Source organism: Rousettus aegyptiacus, unplaced genomic scaffold, assembly GCF_014176215.1.
Source record: "Rousettus aegyptiacus isolate mRouAeg1 unplaced genomic scaffold, mRouAeg1.p scaffold_m13_p_4, whole genome shotgun sequence".
NCBI classification, from domain to species: Eukaryota; Metazoa; Chordata; class Mammalia; order Chiroptera; family Pteropodidae; genus Rousettus; species Rousettus aegyptiacus.
In genome coordinates this window covers 48,696,752-48,720,802 of record NW_023416307.1, presented here as the reverse complement: position 1 = coordinate 48,720,802, position 24,051 = coordinate 48,696,752, and the positions used below count along the sequence as shown (strand labels likewise).

Here is a 24,051-nt window from a genome sequence, read left to right as displayed (position 1 = left end):
TGCAGTACTTTAACTTTGTTATAAAGAAACAATTCAGCATCATTAAAGAGGGGACTACATTATTTAAAGAAAAAAGACCCTGTTATACTTCGAAAGGGCAAGAAAGCATTTCTTTTTACCCCTTCCAGTTTCTTAATGCTACATATTTTTATATGTGACCTAACTTCCTTTCAAAGCTTTTTGAGGATCAGTAGAATGTATCATGATTAAAAAATCTTTAAATTAGGAATGATTTAGAACGAAGTGCAGTAAAAACTTTTAGTCATACCTGGGGGTCTTCAGTATAATAAGCCTAACTTTTACTTGTTTGAAGAGACCTTCCTAAATATCTTTGTCTTGCCTAGGAATGTTATGTGAAAGAAATAGATGACAATAAGGAAAATGTTATTCTGATAAATAAGGCAGACTTGTTGACTGCTGAGCAGCGGAGTGCCTGGGCCACATACTTTGAAAAAGAAAATGTGAAGGTTATTTTCTGGTCAGCTTTGGCTGAAGCCATTCCACTGATTGGTGACTCCAAGGTAACCTGGGGGACTTTTTCAGGTTGGGTTTCAGGGAAGAGGATCTTGGTTTCTGATTAGTGTGTGTTGCTTTCTTTATTGGAAATGTATGGGGATTCGGAGGGTTCTGTTTGTTTCGTTTTTCCCTAAGTGCTGTGATAGGAGGATGACCTACAGATAAATGAGTCACAAGGTTATTTTTGTTGGTTGTCAAATAATCTGCCATCCACACAGCTCTATGTTACACACTGATATTAGTTATAATTTTTAATATTTTTAAATGATAGGTTTGAAGTTGTATAGGAAGTTTTATAATGACCTTGTAATTGCTTTTAAGAGAAGTCAGAACAAAAAGAAGTGAAATATATAAAACTGAAGGATGTAGTAACTTCTCAGGACTGATTAGAATCTTTTTTGACTCTGTTTTGAAAGCAAAAAAATGAAGTAATCCTAAATTAAGGTATACCATGTCATTTTCTATATCTTTTAACCCAAATTTTACAGAAACAATTTGGAGTTTATTTTTTAATAAAAATTATTAATAACTAACTATGAAAGAAATTATTAATAGCATCTTGGAGCTGGAAGAGACTGAAAGTAATTTCTTTTTTCCTGTTTTCCTCCTTTCCTGTTCTCTTGTCTCTATTTACCAACCATCTATTGACTATTTAATGTGCTAAACTGGGTGCTGTGAATACAACACCTACCCTTTGCTGAGCTCACAAGTTAGTGAGCTCTCTAACCCTGTTGAAGGTTTCTTTCCTCCACCTGCCTGGCAAACAGTCATATAATTTCTCTGTGACTACCTTAAACAACAGACCAGGCAGCTCATTCTTTTTATCTCTAAATTTAGAAAGTTCTTCAGTGAAGCTAAGTCATTCCCTAACTTTTTATCTAAGGACTCTCCCTTTGTTTCCTTAGTTCTCTCTTGTGCAGACTAGATTTTCTGCTTTCCTGTTCCTCATAGACATCATTTCTGGGCCACCCATGGTCCTGAGTGCCTGTCTGCCTGTGTCAGGACAACACTCAAAATTGGTGACACCTAACTGAATACATTATTCCAAGTGTGGTTTGCCCAGGGCATATACAGAGGAACTGTTATTTCTTGTGATTATGACACTCCCAGTAATTCAGAGTTTTTGTTATTCGAAGGAGCTGTATTATGCTCTGGGCTCATTGAACCTGTGAACAACCAATGTCTCAAATATTTAAGAGACATATTAAGCAACTCTCATCCCATCTTTACATGTGGAAAAGGTTTTTCATTTTGTTTTTTTCCTTGACGTAGGATATTACTATTTCTTTTAAATATTACATTAGTGAGTTGGGGCCAAGGTAGAATTTATTTTGCATGTGCAATTGCTTTCCTCTACTCCTAGCTTTGAATTATCTGCAGATTTTGTGTATTTATCCTTCTATATATTATTTCCAGTCATTGAAAACATTACTGAATAGATTAGGACCAAGAATAGCACTCTGTAATCTTTTATGGACTCACTAAGCACTCAATACCGAGCATTTTAACGTGATGAATGCAGATGTGTTTGCAAGGATGTAATAATCACAGTTTTTCTGTTAATAAAATTAACCCATAGAAAATTTATTCTCTGCCAGGCACCACTATCCTAAGCATTTTATTTTAGTCATCTAATCTTCTCAATAGTAAATATTAGTGCTTATTGTCCTCAGGCAGGCTGGTTTCATTTATCACTATATTGCTTAGCCCTTATGTACCAATCCAGTAACCCTATCAGATTGGAAAAAGGATTAGTTTCTATATCTGTAGTGTTCCCTGACTATTAACCAAGTAGTAGATTCCAAAGGGAAATGGAATTTGTTGGCATAATCTGTTCTTACGGAACCGTTGTTGCCTCCTATTGCTGACTGGCTTCTTTTTAGGGCTCACCAGCTAACTTGTAGAATTGATTACATATCAGATTTTATGTAATAGTGTGTGATTTATGAAAGATATTCTTTCTTCCTTTTTAAAAGTTAGGCACCATTTATTTCTCCCAAGTCCTCAGAAATCTGTTTTTCATGATTTCCCAAGACAAAATGCCAACTACCATTGTAATCAGATGTGCAATGTCATGTGAATATTGAACATGAACTTATTAAAAATAATCGATACTTAGTTTTCTCACCTATGTGAAGTTTTTTCTTCCACTCCAGTTGGTTTCTTTCCCTTCTTAACATTTTTTTATAACATTTTTTTAGTTGAGATCCTTGGTTTGTTCTTGGTCATCTGTTAAATTACACTGTGTTCCCCAAAAGATTGACATTCTTTTTTATTTTTAATGTAACTACCACAAAGTTCGTTTGTTATCTTTACCATCTTTCCTGAACTTAAATTGCTTCTAGCTTTAGTTTTTCTAATATACATTCATGTTCAGTTCACATTATTTTCTACCTCTTTCATATTTTAAAATGATTCAGAAAAGCAGAGTTACTTCTTTACATTTATTGCTTATTTATCATGGAAATTCTTTCCAATTCCATGTTTCTTTTTGAGCTGCCAAACATTATTTAGAGTTATACCTGTTTTCCCTGATATTTTGTTTATATCTCTTTCCTAAAATTTGGCATACCTGTTTAACTGAGTTCATCATGTCCCCTTCTGTGATGGCTGCTCATTCTAACACTAGGTTATTTGGAAATGATATAAGATTTACGTCACTTCTAGATACAAACCAGTTCATCTTTGTTAGTACAATTTAGTAATACTGTAAATTGCCTTCTTTCTCCTTTTTTATTAACAGGAATTCAGAAGAATTAACACATGAATAGTACATGATTTTTATCTTTCTCCAAAGGAAATTTTTAATTGGCGAATAATTTCCATATACTGGAGTTGATTTTAGTGGCTCCTGCATTTTACAATCCAGGGATCTGTCTCTACAGTGCTTTGATTTATTAAAGGCAATTATTAAAGAACAGCAGTTTTCTCAAACATGCAAACCACTGTCTTTAAAAATGTAATGTAAAATGAAGTTCAAATGACAGATCATGCCCTTCTTGTTTTGTACAGAGAGGAGAATGTTAAATGTTTTATTGTAAATGAGAAGTGGTTTTCGATGCAGGCTTTTCTAAACCCTTACTTTAAAGATTTTTTAATTACAAAAGAAATATATATTATTTGTACAGAAGTTCAAATAATACAGAAATGTATAAAGTGAACGTCAACTGCTCCTCCCCTCTCCCGAAGGCACCACTGTTGATAGTTCGGTTGTGTCCTCGCACTGAAAGGCTTACATTGTCTCCTCCATAACTTTTCTTGCCCTCTGCTTCGTCTTAGATAACCAAGTAGGAGTATTTTCACTAGAGTGAAAAAGGCACTTCTGAACTTTTGTGGTTTCTGTTATTTCATCAGGAACAACTAAACAGAGATACCGAAGAAGCCAACACAACTGACTTTGAAAACTCCAGTTGTGATGAGGGTGAAATTCCACACAGCAAGACTGAACTTCCAGACAGGGATTCTCTCTCATTCTGTGACGTTGTCAGTAGTGATGAAGATGACAGTGAGTATGAGGACTGTCAGGAAGAGGAGGAAGAAGATTGGCAGACATGTTCAGAAGAGGACAGCAATTCTGACGAAGAGGCCTGTGGCCAGGATTGGAAGGAAAGCCGTACAGTGGATTCTGAGGCTCAGGGCAGAAAAACACCGCAGAAGAGGCAGACACACAATTTTAGTCACCTGGTATCAAAGCAAGAATTACTAGAAATCTTTAAGCAGCTGCACACTGGGAAGAAAGTGAAAGATCAGCACCTTACTGTTGGACTGGTAAGATGAAATGTGTCATAAAATTATTACCATATATGACAGTCTTTATTCCCCATCCTTTGGTAGCTGCACTGGAACCCCAGAGACCAGTCAGGTTTCTGGCATCATGGGGAACATTAATCTCCTCTTATTGCCCATTGGCATCATGGGAGTAGGCAGTGTGACAGGCAAATCCCAACTCAAAAGAATGAACTTTTTCAAGGTTTATATTGGTTATACCCCTGTTCATATTATCTTCTCCAGTCTCCCTCCAGTTGAGCCCTACTTGTCATGTGACTTACCAAGAGATAATAGAATGAGGGTGCTTTTAAGATTGTCTTTAGACTTCTAGTCCAGTGTTCTTAGTTTTAGATAAGATAGGCTTTGGTATCCTGTGATCCTTGCCAACTTATACCGTAAATGTTCCAGAAACATATTAGGGAGAATTCCAGCATCTTGGGGCCAGGAAAATATGACAAATGCTTTAGCTGTGTTAAACACCACCAATAAGGGAAAGAGATCACATACCTAACTGCATATACCCTAATTCCAGGGTGGCTATGAAAAGTGTCCAAACCCCAAGGGATATAGCATTGTTTCAGATAGCTACATCTTTAGCTAAGGAAATGTGAAATGTTAAAGAAGGTAATTATTTTAAAGATATTCTATCCAGGAGAACAAAAACAGTGAAGGAAAGCAAATAGTGGAATGTTTCAAGTTTTCCAGCTCCTAAGTTACCTGCCAGGTATAGCTAATCTTAAATATTTTTGGTCGCCCTTCTCCCTCTCTGAAAAGAAAAGCTTACTTATGACATTTTTTAATGCACTGAGAGTTTTCTCTGGAGCGAGGCAGACGTAGGTATAATTCCCAGTGCTGCAGTGGGCTGCAATGGGCTGCAGTGAGTGTAATTTATTTGCTGCAGTGAGACTAACTTGCTTGCTGTGAACCTTGAGAAAGTTACTTAATTATTCTCAAGCTTTAAGCCTTCATTTCTGTTTTTGCTAAAAATTCATTATCTACCTGCACTAAAAAGCCTAACTTCCCTACATGTGAATTTTTTTTCTCACATTTATGGAAATGCTAAGCAGCCTCTTTCACTTCTGAGTTTCGTATTCTAGAAATCCTAAGAATAGGTTAATTTACTCATTTTATAGACATTTATTGATTACCTGTCATATGCCAGGCATCCTGCTGGGCCTTAGCAGTGTATCAGTAGACAACACAGACACAGTTCCACCCTCAAAGATCTTGTAATTACAAGTGTGATGAGAGTTAGAGATAGGGAAGTTCAGTAGCCTATAGGAGCATCTAATCAGGGAACCTATGTCACTCAGCACAAAAGTCCCCTTGGCCCCCAACCAATAACATTTAAACATATAATAATATGTCATGTAATCAGTATATAAACACAGAACATTAGGAGAATAATAAAATTAATAAGCAGTTACCCAAAATCTTTAAGAGAGATTTTGACAAGTGATAGTGGAGGGGAGTGCCAGAGAGGAAAAAGGGAAATGTCTAAGCAAAGCCCTGGAAATGGAAAAGTGTGTTCATGGAATGGCAAGTGACGCAGTGCAGCTGAAGTTTAAAGAGTGGTGAGAGTTAAGACTGGAATAGTGAAACTTTTCTGCACTACCCAGAGAAGGGCCATATGCATTTTTCTAGGTTCCCATATAACTTCAAGGAAAAACTGTCACAATGTCCAGAGCCCTTGATGTCCTGCAAGTGAAGGAGGAGGATGCCTCAAATTCCTTGCAACAGGAGCCTACCTAGGTGGCACCAACCTTGACTTCCAAATGGAACAGTACATCTACAAAAGGAAAAGCAACAGCATCTACATCATAAATTTGAAGAGAACCTGAGAGAAGCTTCTGGTGGTCGCTCATGCCATTTTTCCATTGAAAACCCAGCTGATGTCAGTGTCATATCTAGGAATACTGGTCAATGAGCTATGCTGAAGTTTGCTGCTGCCACTGGAGCCACATCTATTGCTGGCTGCTGCACTCCTGGAACCTTCACTAACCATCACTCGGGCAGCCTTCTGAGACCCGAGACTTCTGGTGGGGAGAGCTAGAAACAAGGCAGTGAGTTTTAAGGTAGCATCTGCTGTTACAGCAATACCTGTAAAAATAGAATGTACTTAGCTTGACCATTCAACACTGGAGACAAGTCTCAGTAAATATACCGACACCAGAGAGGGGGGAAAAGTGACAACAAACAACATCTATTTCACATCTTCTGCAGCAACCAGATGCTTATTGCTAGTGTTGCCACTATTTATATAATATCTTTGGGTCTTTGATAGATGTATTGTTTGACTGTTTAGTAATTTTTGAGTCTCTTGTAGGTGGGCTACCCAAATGTTGGTAAAAGTTCGACAATCAACACTATCATGGGCAACAAGAAAGTATCTGTGTCTGCCACACCTGGTCACACAAAGCATTTTCAGGTATTTATTTCTACAGCATCAGCCTCTGTATTTCCTTCTCAGCCAGTTCCTCGTTCTGGGCATTTCCTGAAGTTCTTTGTCATTCATGTTCTGCTTTTTTCTCCCTTCTTCTGCTGTATGCCCAGTATAGACCTCTTATTGTTTTTCAGACTCTCTTTGTGGAACCTGGCCTCTGCTTATGTGACTGCCCTGGCCTGGTGATGCCATCTTTTGTCTCCACCAAGGCCGAGATGACTTGCAATGGAATCCTCCCAATTGACCAGATGAGAGATCATGTCCCACCTATATCACTAATATCCTTTCTGCTCTGCAAAGATTGGGGCTTCAATTTTGTTTTGGACATTGTCTTTCATTTGATATATTCAAGGCTGATATTTGAGAATGGAAAATCTAAAATCCTGACTAGTGATCTGCCCAGTTTTATACAGTGAGAGAACATCAAGACTTCAGATTTGAACCTCAGGTTCTCATTGTAGTGGAGTAGCCTGGTATAAGTGGAAGAGCCCAGTCTCAGCCCCCAGTTGCAACCTGTTTGAATCCTGCCACTACCATCTGACTACTTGAGTGACCTTGGACAATGTGCTTAACCTTTCAGAGACTTTCCTTTTCTATAAAAGGAGGCCGATAATAGTTACCGCAAAGTCGACTCTGAGAATTTAATCATTATGGCTAACAGTTATTGAATGCTTGCTGTGCACATTGCTAAAGCCTTGCCAAGTAATATCTCATTTAATTCTCAAACCAATGAGGTGAATACTGCAATTTTTCCTGTTTCCTCAAACTTGAGGAAACTGAGGCACATGGAAGTTAAGTAATTTGCCTGAGATCTCATAGCTAATTAATTAAGTACAGATTAGGAACTTTGCTGCCTCTCAGCAACATAATGAATCAACTTATGTGAAACAACTAGGGTGGTATCTGGCATGAAAAATATACTCAAAAATAGGTCTGTTAAGAACTCTGGGTCTAAGATTTAACCCTACTTACAAGCTAACAAGTTAGTCTGTTAACCGTTTCATGGATGCTGGCAAAAGATAAGAGACTCCATGAAATTGGCACACAAATTTGTTAGCTTATTAGCGTAAAGTCTCAGGCCCTGCACGGTTCTTAAAAAGATCCTTAATGGCTACACTTAAAACCACAGCTTTTTATTTACCCTAATTTGTTGTCTCTGTCTATAAGGAATAATGCATACGAATTCGTTTATTAGTATAAGTAAAATATGGTACAATAGAATACGGTTGTTACAAAGAATGCACTATATCTACCTAGAGCAACCGGGATGAACCTCAGAACATTATTGTGAGCCAGATTTGGTTGGGTTCTGTGGAGGATACAAGCATGAATCAGATATGGATCCCTGCCCTTTTGGGATTCAGTCTGTCGTGGATATGGGACGTGTACATGAATAACTGGTACCAGGTAGAATTTTGTAATGGCTTAGAAGAAATCTATGGGTAATCTGACAAGGGAGGGAAAATAACCTCCTCTTGCATGGTTGTCAGGATCAGAAACAGACTCTTTGTGCTTTGTGTCTGAATTAGGATCATCTCACAAACTGATAGTTTATTTAGGTAAAAATGTGTTTTCTTTAGATATATTTATTTCACAGATAGTATTTTAACAGTAATTTTGAAAGGATTTATTTGGAAGTGATCATTGGTGCATAAGCCTTTATTTAAAAGAAAAAAGTCTTTTTAAATCGATGAGTAACTGTTTTTCTCTTTTGGAGCAATAAATAGGTTTTGCCATAGAAATGTTGAAGTACCATGTTCTTAGAAGCATGTTTCAGATGCCACGGGGAGGAAGGGATCAGTTCAAGTGAATGGATTCCTTGACAAGCTTACATTTGCCAGAATATACCAAGACATGTTTTAGAAGCCACCTATGGCATTAATATCATAAAGCCTAGAGAGGATGAAGATCCCCATCGACCTCCAACATCAGAAGAACTGCTGACAGCTTATGGCGGTAAGTTGTGATTTATTATAAAACATGAACAAAAACCACAGTATAATTAATGAGAGAAATATTCCTTTATGAAGATACAAATTCGGAATTATTCCTTAGCATTTGTCATGTCATCATTTTAGGGTTGTTTTTGTTTCCTCTGTTGGCCTTGCCGAGAAAGTGGCCTCCAGGTAGCTGATTTGGTGGTGGTTTCAAGGTCCAACAGTAAAGGAGGGAGAGTTGAGTGCTTCTTGAGTGCTGTTTATTAGAACCTAGTTCATACCATAGTTCATACCAAAAATACATTTAGGAGGCCTAGATGTGGGCAGTGTTTAAAGCTCCCATGGGGAGCCCAGGGCCTGGCATCAGCTCTCACAGACTTCTAAAGAAAAAACCCTTAAGACACTCACCACTTTGATGGTACCCAGGTGTAGACACAGGCGTTATGATCCGAGGCCGTGTTGGCTTTTTGTGGAGTCTTCTCCCAAACAGGGAAGAAAAGGAACGGTGGGAAGAAAATGAGCATACTTCTCAGAGCAGGATAGGAGTTACAAGGGGAGCATGGGAAAGGAAAGCCCTCAGAGACTGTGACACAGCAGAGCGTGGTTGAGATCAGAGCTTGATTAGGGTAGGGACATAGCTGTCCTTCTTCCCCTTCCATCAGTCCCTTGTAAGCTTTGTTTGGCACTAAAATGAGTCCACAGCTCTCCCACCTCCATGTTTTACCCCAATTCCAAATGGGAGTTATTTTAGCCTATTATTTCTCCAGTTGATTGTGATTTATTTACCTTAAGTACAAAGTTTAAAGGTGGTCTGGGGGAACCTGTGTCAACCTAAAGAAAAACAATGTTAGAAACATTTCTGTGCATGTAGGACTTGCCTTAAAATGAATTGTCACCAGCTGGGAAGGAGTTCAGTTTATTTGAGTATTTACTGGCAAAGAAAGGTGATTTAATATGAACCACACTTAAATCAGACCTTGAACTTACCTTAGTTGAGAGACTTTAAAGAGGATAATTACTAAGCACTTGTGGTAAGGCTGGTATAGTCACAAAACCAGTAAACTAGAAGAGACCTTAAAGATCACCCCACCTCTCATCCCCTTTAAGACAAGTAATCTGAAGTCAAAGCGTGAAATGACCTGCGCATCGTGATGTCTGGTCATTGGTACAATCTAGATGAGAGTACACTGACCTGAAAGATGGGGAGAGGTGAACTTTCTACCAATCCTTCCACTTTATTGGACTTCCAGATGAAACTGGAAGTAATACGAGTCTTTTAAGATTTTTCATCTAATTCTGTCTGATAAAAATCAGAGTAAGGAAAAGGCCAATTTGTAAAAACAGATGACCACGTGTGTACAGTTTCTAAAAATCACCATCTACAGGTCCATAAAGAATAGTTTCTAACAGTTAATTTTAAAAGATGTTGCTAAATAATTTTCAATTTAATTTGTATTTCTTTACTAGTGATACTGAGCATCTCTCCATATGTTTGTTAGCCATTTATATTCCTTCTGGAGATCACCTTTTCCAATACATTGTTTTCATCTTGATTTGTAGTTCTTTGTTACACGCGCCACCAATGTTTTCCCCAATGTTTATGGCTTCTTTAGCCCTATATAAGTTAATGATTTTAATAGACTATTTTTCCCCCCTTTTTGGCTTGATTGGGGTTGGTGTTTTACTAAGCCCTATGCTGAAAAGATAAAATTTTTCCTGTGATATCTTTTATTTTTTTTAAACCTTTAGATTTTTGATCTGCCTTAATGTATTTTTGTGCATGGTGTGAACTAGGTTCTATTTTATTTTAAGTTGAAAGAGCCAACACACCACTAGTAGGTGAGAAAGCCACATTGAACCCAGTCTGTCTACCAAAGCCTGTGTTCTTAGCCACTGTGCTCTGCTACTTTCTTCTAATTCAGTTACTATTAAATGGATCTTTGCTGTATGTTTGAGAAACTGGAAAAAGCGTGGAGATATATATTAAGAAAATTTGTTCTATCCCTTCTTGTTTTGCTAATAATATTGACAACATAGCATTCTACAAGTAGCCTCCTCGAATAAATGTTTAAAATTAAGAGATAGAAGAAATAAATGAAGTAGAGAGAAGTTATATGTGTCTGTCACAATGTGGTGCTAGGATATCAAATACAACAAATTTGGTCTGTTCTCTTGGATTATCAAATGTTTTTATAAATGCTAACCAAAATATTTTCTACAATGATAATTGATTTTTTTTTAAAGAGAAAGAATAAGGATGCATAGGTAGTGTGGTAAGGGAAAGGACTAAACTTCTATCATCTCAGTTGTTTTTGTTGTGATATTCTGTCTTATTACTTAAGTTTTGCAAAATTAATTTCTCCTCACAGATATGCGAGGATTCATGACGGCACATGGGCAGCCAGACCAACCTCGATCTGCACGCTACATCCTGAAGGATTATGTCAATGTAAGTGAACCCTGCTTCTTGTTGCTCTGGAATAAGGTCTCCACAGTGTTTTTAGAAAATGGTGGCCTATTGAGTTATAAAGGAGATATTTTTTCATCGAGATTATGTTATTACTGGAGTTATATTCAGTTATGTTCTTGATCCAGGGAAGAGCTAGCATCATATAAATCAAAGTGACTAACAACATACTATGAAAGAGATAAAGATCTCTGAATGCCTGTTGTCAGTGAAAGTGATAAATTTATGTTTCTGGTTTTTCTATCTCCTATAGCACAATTTTCCATGTAATTTAGCTACTTTATGTCTTTCTCCCTACACTTACCTAGTAACAATAGTAATAATAGCTAACATTTATTCAAAGTTAACCCTACTAGGAATAGTTCTGAATGTTTACATATATTATCTCATTAAAAATACATGACAATTCTGTGAGGTTATTGTTCTCATATTACAAATGAGAGTTTGGGTTGTCCTCATCAATAAAATAGGAAGTAATAGTATCTATCTCATGGAATTATGGAAAATAAATGAGAACAATGTATGTGTGTAGAGATATACACACACATCACTAAGCTCAGCACCTAGCACATAATTAGCTCCCAATAATTTTTATGTAGTAAGCTTAATTCTTTCCACAGATAAGCATTACAGGGCCCTAGTAATAACTGGTTTGGGGATTTGGCTTTATTCCCTCCTCTTCTTATTACCACATCAGGGTTCTTGGAGCATAGAAATAAAAGTAGACAGCCATATTCTATTGCCTTCAATTCAGGAAGAAAGTAGCTAACAGAATATTAGTTATGGATAAATTCTTTCCATTTTATAAAACTGGAGGATGGAAAGATGAATTATAAACAGTCACAGGTTTTAGAGTGTTTGGTAGAAGGAGGAAAATCTGCACCCAGTGAACAACTGCAACTAGTCCAGTATTTCCATTAGTCAACACTCAGGCTGTCCAATCATGTCCTGGTTTTTGCTTTGGAAAATATCAAATGTAGTCATGCAAGTATGCTAAAGAATACTACTAAAGTAGAAATGGAAACGAGGTAAAAAGGAGTATGGAGAAGAAAGATTTTATTCTAGTCTGTGGGGGCTATGGGAATAGCGAGGCCTCTATAACATTAAGGATCATCATCAGTTTACTCGTTGGGACTCTTCAGTTGCAGTTGACTAAAACACATCTTAATCAAAAAGCAGAAAGCTCCATCAGTGTACCTGGTTGGAGATTCCTTGTCTGAGGACTTTTTCTTTCTCTTGGGTTAACACAGATGACATTTATTTTATTTTTATTAGATTCAAGTATACAGTTGCTTAGACATTTATATAGTATATACAATGATCTCCCTAATTGCTCTTTTTCTCCTCTGGCTCTCCACCTAGCCATTACATTAATTAATGCTAACTGCATTCCCTGAGCTGTCTGATGACTCTTACTATGCGCTGTTATCATTCATATTGTCTTTGTAGGGTAAGCTTCTGTATTGTCATCCTCCTCCTGGAAGAGATCCCATGATCTTCCAGTATCAACACCAGCGACTACTGGAGAACAAGCGGAATGGTGGTGAAATAAAAATACAGCCAGCTGGAAATAAAAAAGCAAAACAGATTGAAAATGTAGTTGACAAAACTTTTTTCCATCAAGTAAGTTTTAAATTTCTCATCCAACACAGTTATCACTCCAACAAGAAACTCCATACCCATTAGCAGTCACTTCCCATTCCCTTCTCCCCCAGTCTCTGCCAGCCACTAATTTACTTTATAGAGTTGGCTATTCTGGATATTTTGTATAAATGGACTCCTATACCATGCGGCCTTTTGTGGCTGGCTTATTTACCTTGGCATAATGACAAGGTTTATCAGTATATCAGTACTTTATTCCTTTTTTATTGCCAAATAATTTCATCGAATGGATAGACCACATTTCGTTTATCAATTGATGACTATTTGGGTTGTTTTCCCTTTTTGTCCGTTATGAATAATGCTACTTTGAACATTTCTGTGTAAGTTTTTGTGTGAACATATTTATAGGAGGGGAATTGCTGGGTCATATGGTAATTCCATGTTTAACTTTGCAAAGTGGCTGCACCATTTTACATTCCCACTGGCATGTGGGCGGGTTCTATTTCTCCACATCCTTGACAATACTTATTTTCTGTCTTTTTTATTTTAGCCATCCTAGTATGTGCAAAGTGGTACCTTTGATTTGTATTTGTATTTCCCTAATGACTAGTGATGTTGAAGATCTTTTCATGTACTCATTGATGCATTTGTATATAGTGAATTGTCTGTTGCTGAGTTATAAGAGTTCTTTATATATTCTGGATATGAGCCTTTATCATTTTTATGATTTACAAATAATTTCTTCCACTTAGTGGATTGACTTTTCTCTGAGCCAACACATTTAATAATTTTAGTTGTTTCCATCATGGGTACAAGTTAAAAAAATTTTTTTTTAAATTTTTAAGTAACAGTCGACATACAACATTATATTAGTTTCAGGTGTATGACATAGTGATGAGTTGTATGTACAACTTACAAAGTGATCACCCTGATAAGTCTGGTACCTATCTGACGTATTACAGATATGATTTGTATATAGCATTTTAAAGAACAAATTTTTGTGCAGAATGGTTAAATCACATAATTGCATCTAATGTATTTTTTAAATGCTTTTGTGACTACTATAACCAAAAAAAAGGGTGCGGGGGTCAGGCGTATTCAGAGAATGAATTTTTTCTATATTTATATGGTGCCTTACTTGTGTGCCTTACGCAGAGTTCCTGGCAAAGCATGCCGACCAGATATTATTATTCCCATTTTACCCCTGAGGACATTGAGGCTAAAGGAGGCTAAGTGACTTATCTAATGATACTTGCTTTAAATGGCAAAGCCGGGCTAGAACTTAAGATTATCGTGGCTCCTAGTTTGAATTATTTCCAGGTCTTCCAATATTTAAAAGAAAATTTACCAATATGCAGAAAGACGATAGGTTCTTTCTTGGGCCTACTACTGCCATATAGGACATGTAAGTTGAAGTTTTAAATATTTACAAAGTTCCTAAAGTTCATGTACAAGAAAGCTAAATGCTTACATTATGTATCCAAGCTTTAGTCTCTAAGAGTAATATTTTACTATTTTATGAAGATCATGAGATTTTGCTTTATACTTACTTACAAGTCATATTGGATTAAATATTTTCGAAAGTAAACTTAAAATTCGTTTAGTTATTTTTTGTTTTACTTAAATGAAATCACAGGTGTACAAAAACTTTTTTTGAGTACTTACTATGTGCCAGCTATTACACCAGAACCTGGAATGTGAAAATGAGTAAGACACAATTACTGCTTTCAGGGAAAGCACATTTTAGCAAAGGAGAGACAGACGAGTTAAAAAATAACATGAGATGTTAGGTCTAGAATGGAGGTATAAGTCAAGTACATTGTGAATATAGACTGGGAAGCAGTTCATCTTGGGGCTGGGAGCAGAGTGGGTGAGTAAAAGCTGGAGAGAAAGTGCTATTTAAGCTGGACTTTGACAAATAAAAATGTGCCAGTTGGAAGAAGTGGTGAGGGCCAGATTTCTAGGCAGAAAGAGTAGCATGAACAAAGGCATAAAGATATGGGAGTGTGGGGTTTATCATTAGAGTCCCTGTTGTAGGCAGTCTTATGTGCCATGTAAGGGAACCTGACCTTGATTCCCCAGGCTACAGGGAACTATCAGAGACTTGTGAAGACAAGAATAGAGAGATACATGATTAGGGAACTCTTGTAGAAATATGGATACTAGGTTAGAGGAGTGCTCTAGTGGTCCAGTGAAAGCTAATGAGTGCCTTGGGTAGAGCAATGGGGGATAGATAGGTGAGGGGAGGGTGTAGAGGAACAACTTTCTAGAGACTGGGATCAGCAGAACTTAGTAGCTTACTGTATCTGAAAAATGAGGAAGACAGTGTGCTGTCTTGGCAGCTGAGGAGATTCTTATACTACTCACCGAAATAAAGAATGGAGAGTCAGTTTCTAATTAAATTTAGATTGAGGTGGGTTGAATTTTGATATCAAGATAGAGATTTCCAGAAAGTAGCTAGTATAATGATTCTAGTTAAAGATGGTATTCGAAGCTATGGGACTAAGCAGAGTTGAAGAAAAGAACGAACTGAAGACAGAATGCTGAAAACTTACCATTTAAATAATGGGGAGAAAAGAGGACAGTGAAATAGGCGGAAGTCCACTATCTTGGAGTTCTCCATAAATAATACTGTGATATCCCCTAAAGGGAGACTGCTGATATCTCAAATAGTATTTTCTCTTATTCACTAGGAAAATGTGAGAGCTTTGACCAAAGGAGTCCAGGCTGTGATGGGCTACAAGCCTGGGAGTGGCCTGGTGACTGCAGCTACGGTGAGCTCGGAGAGCAGGGCTGGGAAGCCCTGGAAAAAACATGGCAACAGAAATAAAAAAGAGAAAAGTCGTAGACTCTACAAGCACCTGGATACATGAACTTGGACTGCAACAGAAATGGCATCTGCATTGTACATATGGCAGGGAACAAAAGCTGTTCCTTGCCTGTGGTGCTATAGAATGCACCCTGCTCTTTTTGGCACACAGCCATACCCAATAGTCAATATCAAGACTGAGGGACTCTTTGGACCACCCACTCTGGCTAATGAAGTCATCTTGGAGCCCCAGAAACCTCCTATAGAAGGCCGAATTTAAGACGAGGGAATGAATGATGTATATTTGTTTGTGTAAACATACACACAAATACACACTAATTTGTAAGCTGGGAATTTTTTGAAAAGATTAAAATTAAGTTGCCACTAACATGTTTTATTGGTTTATGTAGATACACTGCCATTTGGACATTCCACATTCTTAGAAACAGGTTTAATTTGCAATATTATTTATCATCCAAACCAAGACACTTTGAGAATGAAACATGGCTCTATTATACAGTCATGTGCCACATTTTGATCAAGGATGGACCGCATATACAACAGTGGTCCCAAAAGATTATAACGGAGGTGAAAAATTCCCTTTGCCTAGTGACCCTAGGGACATCATAGCCATTGTAATGTAGTGCAGTGCATTACAGTTGCCTACAGCAGGAGTCCCCAATCCCAGGGTCTTGGACCAGTACTGGTCCATGGCCTGTTAGGAACCAGACCGCACAGCAGGGGGCAAGCAGTGGGCCAGCCAGCAAAGCTTCATCTGTATTTATAGCCGCTCCCCAGCGCTAGCATCACCGCCTCAGCTCCACCTCAGATCATCAGGCATTAGATTCTCATAGGAGCACCAGTCTTTGGTGCTGAAAAGGTTGGGGACTCTTGGTTTAATAAACATTTGGGTTTCCACATTGGGGCTATTATGAATAATGCTGCTATGAACATTTGTGTACAAGTTTTTGTGTGGACGTAGGTTTTTCCTCCTCTTGGATGTATATCCAGAAGTTGAATTGCTGGGTCATCGAAACTGCTATATGTTTAAACTTTTGAGTAGTTGCTGGACTGTTTTCCAAAGTGACTGCACCATTTTCCATTTTTCACCAACAGTGTTAAAGGGTTCTAATTTCTCCACATTCTTGTCAACACTTGTTAGCCATCCTAGTGGGTAGGAAGTGGTAATGCATCATGTTTTTGATTCGCATTCCCTTGATGACTAACGTTGAGCGTCTGCATGTGCTTATTGGCCACTTGCATATCTTTTTGGAGACATGTCTACTCAGATCCTTTGACCAATTTTTAATTGGGTTATGTGTCTTTATTATTAAGTCACAAAAGTTCTTCATACATTCTAGATACAAGTCCCTTATCAGATATATAATTTTCAAATATTGTCTGCCATCCAATGGGTTGCCTTTTCATTTTCTTGATAATGTCCATTGATGTATATTTTTAATGATGAAGTCCAAATTTATGTTTTTAATTTGATGGCTTTTGCTTTTGATGTTATATTTAAGGAACTATTGCCACATCCAAGATTAAGTTTTATCCCTATATTTTCTTCTAAGAGTCAATTTTATAGTTGTAGGTCTTATATTTAGGTCTCTGGTCCATTCTGAGTTAATTTTTGAATATGGTATGAGGTAGGGGATGGACCAACTTCATTCTTCGGCTCACAGATATCCAGTATCCCCAGCATTTTGTTGAAAAAACTAGTCTTCCCATTTAATTGTTTTTGGCACACTTGTCAAAACTCAAACAAATGTGAGGGCTTATTTTGGGATGTATACCTTTGATATTTTACATTCATGTATGTGAAACAATTGTGAAGAGTATCTGACCTAATTTTCTAGCAAGTATTCTTGTAAGGGATGTCTGTGTAGATGCCTCCCCTCCCATATCCCTTAGTCTACTTTGAGTTCACCTGAAGCCCCCGTGCAGTTCCTGTGAGAAGTGACAGTTTTCCACTGCAGGCCCTCTATTTTCTGCTTTTCTGCACCGCAGAAGCTTGCTTAGCCTGCACATAGGGCAGTCTACAAGGGCTAGGTATTTAACAACCCCAGAGCATCCCCCAACAAGTAAGAAATGGGAGATAGTAAGTACCCCAGCTTCCCTGTCATTGCATACATTCTACACGTTCCTCACTAGATCATAAGTGGAACTGAGCCCGACTTGCCCACAGCTAAAATCATTTCATTAACTCACCCTTCGTTGCTTTCCTCCCTTCCCTGTCTCACTTTCTCCACTTCCTCACTTCTGCTTCATGGAATTGCCTTCTAAATAAAGTAGCTGACCTAAGTTCTTTCCTTAGTGTCTGAGAAACCCAAACTAGGACACCCTGAAAGGGGAGTTTCTATTTTCACCTTTGCTTCTGCCCAGAGAATGTCTTGTTAAGCATCTTTTGCAATTTTTTAAAAAGTGTTCCCTCCCTTGTAGAGGTTAGTACTCCAGACTTACGAACTGCAATCATCATCGTTATCACTATTGTTTTGAAATTTTTCCCAGTATTTTATTACAAGGAATATGCCACCCTTTAAAAGTATAACCTGCTATATGTCCATCCTCTGTTTACTTTTCAGGAAATTAGAAGAAAGTTGAGGTTTTTGTCAAGAAGCCAATAGCAACATATGTTTTTTCTTGGTGGGTAAAGTGGAAAATTTAGCAGCAGGCCAAATCTACTTAATGCCACCTTGTTTTCACAGCCCTTTCCCTTTAGTCTTTGTGGAGAAGTGAGGAAATTCATTCAAAATTTCCACTCTTAATAATTTCCACTGTTTGTTGTCTGTCATGTTTAATTGGTGAATTTCAATTCCACCTTTTCTGTAGTTTAAAATTTTTTCAAAATCAAAATTGAGCAAAGGGTCATAAGAGAAGACAGGTACCATAAGGGCTCAGAGCCATTCAGAAGAGCAGACAGAATTGTACTGGGAGACTAGAAACAAATAGTTACGATAACAGACGGCAGCTCTGTCTTCACTCTGCCTTCGCTGGCTCTTGGGAAGTGGGGTTATCCAGCTCCCATACCGGCATATGAGAGCTTGGCGAGATGCTATGAGAATGTACATTTCTTCTCAATTTTTCAATGCAAATATTCAAGTACTGCATCCTATTTAGTTGGCTCTTTAAAAGGTGAGTTGCCTTGCTATTAGGCAACATTAATTTTAAAATGTAGGGCTTTTCTTGATGTACCGTTTCAACATCTGTTAGTTCCATTAGCCCTTGCCTGCCGTCTGAGCATCATGAAGTGACTTTCAGCAATCAGATGTTATTAATAACTTGAAGGGGGAAAAGTAACCTTCACAATATCATGGTGTATGTTGATGACAGAGTTTTAAATAGAATCCAGGACCCCAATAGTCCTACCTGCTTCAATCCTGACACTCCAACATATCTACAAGGGACTGATCAAGATTTGGAAATGCCATTATAGCAAAATGCATTCTCTTAGAATTGATTTCTCTATGTTTATGGCAGATAAATCAAACTAATGTGAATTTTTTTTTAATGTTAATGTTTTATTAGTAGCCATGAGCCCTTCCTCTAAATAATGACTTTTACAAGAACATTGTAATGTTTCAGGGGACAGTGTGTCCTCAGAAGAGAGCTGCTGGCTGCTGGCCTCTCTCTCCACAGGTGGCTGGGATTCATGGTTGTGACTGACTGCCTGCTCCTGCAGGTTGCCGCAGCCGGCCCTTCTGTAGGATAATGCCTGTGGGTGTAGTGCCTCTGCCAACAGGAAATGCCTAAGAGCCGTGGAAGGAAGACATGTGTTATGATCCTCTTGTTTTTCTTTTTGGCAAACTCAGGACCTTGGCCAAAAAACATTAGCTTCTGGGTGGGATGTCTGCCAGGCCTCAGGAGAGTCTGGTAAATGAATTGATTCATTTCCTGAGGATTGACCCTATGGAAGGTACTGGGAGCATTTGGGAGGGGTCCCAATGGCAGGGAGGAAGTTGGCTACAATACATAATCCTAAATGTTCCCCATAGGGCAAAGTCCTGATTCCCTCATGACCAGGCTGCAGACTGCCTCTCACTTGATTTACCCTCATAGTACCTCCGCTATTTGCCAGTGTCCACAGGCCATGCTCTTCCCACCTCCAGGAGGGCCTGTTCAGGACTGGTTCTATGGCCTCGCTGCCAAAAGCAAACTTATTCTTCAAAGCCCAGCTCATGTGTTTCTTGAAAGCCTTCCCCAAAACACCCACACACACAATGTCAGTCGTTGCCAAAGCATTGTAATCATGTTCCTACTACAGTACACATCACATTTTATGGACTGTTTAAAAATCAACTTACTCATTCAATAAATATTTTCTTATTATGTGCCAGGATCTGAGCTAGGAGCTGGAGATACAGGTATGAACTAAATCCTGGCTGAAGATGCTCACAGCCTGGCAGAAAGAAAACATTCATCACACTTGGAGAAAGTTGCCCTAACAGGAGGAGTGCCGGCACAGGGGCTTGTGCCTGCTGTAGGACCAGGACAGCCAATCGGCCCATGAGGGAAGGCTGCAGGTGGAGTAGTTTGGGAGGGAAAAATTGCCAGTTTAGTTTTAGATGTGTTCAATCAGACGTTCAAGAGGAGATGTCGAGTAGGCAGCTGCGTATGTGAGTCTAAAATATGGGGGCTCTGACCTAGAGATATTCATTTGGGAGGCACAGATACAGGGATACCATTTAAAGCCCAAAGACCAGATATTTTTGGCATCTGGTAGAAAAGAGAAGAGAAGCAAGAACTGAGATCTCTGTCTCCCACCATTCTTTACATTTTTTTGAACATCTTTTAGTGGATCTAAGGCTCTTTCTTGTAAAGACAATAACAGTAGTAATTTCCATAGCCAACATGTGCCAGATGCAATAACTGTAGGGGTTCTAATGATCAAAGTAACTCTAAGGTAGGTACTACAATCCTCAGTTTATAGATAAAATATTCAAGTGCAGAGTGAGTCATGGCTTTGCCTCAAGTCACAGCTGCCAGGAGGCAGAGTACAAATTCCAGTCCAAGATTTGCAGGCTCCAAAGCCCACATTGCTCCTGTAGCAGCTCTCCCCAACTTCTCCACCCCATGGACAGCCATCTCCATAACCCAGTGTTTCTCATAGGAATCTCCCAGGAAGCTTGTAAAAACGCAGTATTGTAGGCTGAACAATGGCCCCCAAAGATATCGGGTCCTAATCCTTGGAACCTATAACAGTTATCATATGGAAAAAGGGTCTTTGCAGATGTGATTAAGTTAAGGATCCTGAAATGAAGATTATTGTGGATTATCTGACTAGGACATGAATGCGATCACATGTGTCTTTACAAGAGACTGCAGGAGATTTGACACAAAGAAGAGGAGAAGGCAATGTGATCATGGAGGCAAGTGGCAGAGACTGATCAGTGATCAGCCACAAGACAAGAAGTAGGTTCTTCCTTGGGCCTCCCGAGAGACGCGGACCTGCCAACACCTTGACTTTGGTCTAGTGAAACTGATTTCAGTCTTCTGGCCTCCAGAAATGTGAGGGACTAAAGTTTTGCCATTTTAAGCTACTAAATTTGTGGTAATCTGTTACAGCAGCCACAGGAAACAAATCCATGCACATTGCAAGGTCACATGCCCAGAGATTGGATTTAGCAAGTCAGCTTTCTCACAGGCAGCCAAAGTGATTTTGATAAGGATATGTATGGACTGCACCCAATTGCTAAGGCAGGGAACCCATAGGACTTAAACCCTTAAATGAGGGGTCTTTATTCTGGTCTCTTCCTCGATGGAACCCATAGTTGATTTTTAGGGGTTCCACAAATTCCTTAAGAGTATATGAAACACTGTGTGGATGTATGCACATGTTCCTATTTTTCAGGGATGAGGTTTTCTTCAGATTCTCAAAGGGATCACAGCAGAGGTGGAGAACTAACTGCGATTCTAAGAAAAAACTCTTGAGGTATATAAACCTGGTCCGGGGTAGGTGGTGGATTAAAGCAATTTTTAAATTAGGCCCAGTCCTAAAGGGTTTATGCTGAGTCTGAGAGAGAGAAGGAAACTGTAATAAATACTGAATCAAATTAAATAGTGGTACCTTCAAGTCACAACAAAACTAACAGAATAAGGTAGCCCTGACTTAGAGGCTGGTGAGAAGGTGACAAAAGACTGGGTGAGGTGTGTCCTCACTTTATGAGATAGTAGAATAGCTTATCTTGGGGGGGGGGGGTGCAGTAGGTAGACAATGTGACCCAGGATCTAGGCACTCACAGGTGAGCATCCACAGGAGATCAAGGCAGCAATAACCATTTGTAGGACATACAACACCAGACCCCTCAAGGAACCAGAAGGCAAGGATTTCAGATTGTGGGTATTTATTGTTTATAGACTATGAGAATTGGGTTATATATTTTTTCCTTTCACTTTAACCCTTTAATCTTGTCTTAGTTGGCATTCATTTTATGCCACTTAATCATTTTATTATTTTAATTTTTCCTCTTTTATTTAATACCATTTTAAATTTACCTTTATTTGCTCAATTGCTTGTTTGATATCTCTCTCCTCTACTGGACTCTTAGCTCCATGAAGGTAGGGAGCTTGCCTGTTTTCCTCAACCATTTGTCCCAACCTCCTAGCATAGTGCCTGACATGTAGTGTTTTTATTTCTCCTGAGTGGTCAAAACTTTTAAAATGAATGAGCCAGTAAAATAGTATAGCCATTTTGGGAAAATGGCAATTCCTCAAAACCTTAAACAGTTACCGTGGGATCCAGCTATTCCTCTCCTAGGTATATGCCCAAGAGAATTGAGAATCTACGTCTACACAAAACATGTACACAAATGTTCACAGCAGCATTATTCATACTAGCCAAAGAGTGAAAACAACTCAAATGTCCTTCAACTGGTGAATGGATAAATTAAATGTGGTATAGCCATACAATGCTGATGCATGCTACAACATGGATGAACCTTTAACACTTAGCTAAGTGAAAGAAGTCAGTCACAAAAAGGCCACCTATTGGATGATTCCATTTATAAGGAATGTTCAGCATACATAAATCCATAAAGACAGAGGTAGATTTGTAATTGCCCAGGTTTGGGAACTTTGACAGGGAATGGACAGTTAACTGCTCATGAGTACTGTTTTATTTAGCAGGTGAGGAAAACAGTCTAAAGTTAGGTAATATTGGTGGTTACACAACTCTGTGGATATACTAAAAACCACTGAATTTTATGGTATATGAATGAGATCTCAATAAAGGCATTTTTAAAATGAAAAAAAAATGGAACGACAGTCATGTTCATCTTTTAAGAAAAATTATTAAAATCAACAAGGAAATTTAAAATTATAATCGTTTGTTTTCACGAAAAACAGCCCTGTGTACCTGGATTGTGTGCCAATGTGGCCAGATGGGAAGGTGCAGACTGCAAAGATACCGGGCTTTACGGCTGCTGGGGTCGCGGTGTAGGATGACTTCCAGAGCCCCGTTTGGGTGACTGTGGGTGACTGAGTGGGTTCCCACTCACCTCGGGATCCTCGGCACCCAAGCGCTTCGCCAGGCGCGAAGTACGCATTGTTCGGCTCAGAAAATGTGGTGAATTAATGAACGGACCGAGCGCCTTACGGTGACCCGACAAGTCACTGCATTCCACTCCGGCCGCCGGGTTTGGGGGCTGGAGGACGACGAAGCGGTCTGCGGGAAAGGCGCGGCTGCCGCCGTCAGTGGGGCGAGGGCGCAGCCTTTGTGCAGAGGCTGCTCCAGGCTCCCGCCGCTGGGGGGCGGCCTCCCGCCCGCCGACCCCCGACAATAGCGCACCGGGTGGGGAGCCGCGAGGTCCCGGAAACTTAAGCCTCGAGTCTTGGCCGCCACCGCCAGCGCCGAGGAGCGCAGAGCTGGGCGCGCCCATCTCCCGCCTGCGATCGGGGCGTTCGGCGGGGCCGCGGCGGCGGAGCTGAACCCAGAGAAGGGGGCGCGGGGCGGTGGCGCCCGCGGCTTCTGCGGCCCGGGCAGGCTGCGCCGGGGTCCCTAGCCGCGCGCGAGGCTCCGGCATTGGCCCGCAGAGCCGAGCCTGCCTGCCATGGAGGAGGCGCCCACCCCGGATCCCGCGCCCACCCCCGATCCCGCGCCCGCGCTGTGGGACTGGGGCTACCTGGACCGCTGCTTCGCCCGCCACCGCGTCTGCATCTCCTTCGGCCTGTGGATCTGCGCCTCCTCCTGCTGGATCGCCGCCCACACGCTGTAATGGGGACCGCGACCTAGCGGCGCCGGGGTTGGGAAGGGTCGGCCGCGCGGGTAACGGGGCGCTCCTCCCCGCCCGTCGTCCCAGCTAACTCCCTCTTGGAAACCTAGAAGGAAGAGAGCAGAAAGGGAGGCTGCAGAAGGCAGCAGAGTTCCAGGATTGAAACTAACGTTTCTCTATAGACTGAAGTCGGATACTTTTTTCCGGATTCCACACACAGGGAGGCTGGGCTGTGGGCCAGCAGGAGGCTGGGTGGTGCAGTGCACAGGGCCCCGGACTGAAACCGCAGGTCCTGGGTT

General features: G+C 39.8%; 2 protein-coding genes and 1 long non-coding RNA gene across 9 annotated transcripts in view; 2 read left to right on the top strand and 1 right to left on the bottom strand.

The window, feature by feature from the left end:
* LSG1 (large 60S subunit nuclear export GTPase 1) overlaps positions 1-15,930 on the top strand; it is a 27,114-nt gene extending 11,184 nt beyond the window's left edge. The window contains exons 7-14 of one of the 2 annotated variants that reach the window (XM_016133978.2): positions 345-521; positions 3,871-4,284; positions 6,611-6,712; positions 6,862-7,005; positions 8,560-8,683; positions 11,034-11,113; positions 12,581-12,754; positions 15,427-15,930. In XM_016133978.2, the coding sequence (XP_015989464.2) occupies positions 345-521; positions 3,871-4,284; positions 6,611-6,712; positions 6,862-7,005; positions 8,560-8,683; positions 11,034-11,113; positions 12,581-12,754; positions 15,427-15,606 (1,395 nt within the window). In that variant the 3' untranslated portion in view covers positions 15,607-15,930. The remainder of the gene's footprint in view (positions 1-344; positions 522-3,870; positions 4,285-6,610; positions 6,713-6,861; positions 7,006-8,559; positions 8,684-11,033; positions 11,114-12,580; positions 12,755-15,426) is intronic. The other variant, XM_036218698.1, reaches the window with a different exon arrangement.
* LOC118601581 lies at positions 12,171-24,051 on the bottom strand. Of its 2 annotated transcripts, XR_004950337.1 has the most exons (3): positions 23,663-23,784; positions 22,897-23,205; positions 12,171-12,695 (listed from the first exon to the last, which is right to left on the bottom strand). It is a non-coding gene; the product is annotated as an uncharacterized LOC118601581 (long non-coding RNA). The 2 variants fall into 2 exon arrangements; XR_004950336.1 differs by lacking the exon at positions 22,897-23,205 and having other exon boundaries at positions 23,663-24,051.
* TMEM44 (transmembrane protein 44) overlaps positions 23,237-24,051 on the top strand; it is a 33,323-nt gene continuing 32,508 nt past the window's right edge. For 2 of the 5 annotated variants that reach the window (XM_036218701.1, XM_036218700.1), the window contains exon 1: positions 23,242-23,751. In XM_036218701.1, coding sequence (XP_036074594.1) covers positions 23,591-23,751 — 161 coding nt within the window. In that variant the 5' untranslated portion in view covers positions 23,242-23,590. Of the gene's footprint in view, positions 23,752-24,051 lie in introns of all 5 variants that reach the window. The other 3 variants (XM_016133980.2, XM_036218699.1, XM_016133979.2) reach the window with 3 other exon arrangements.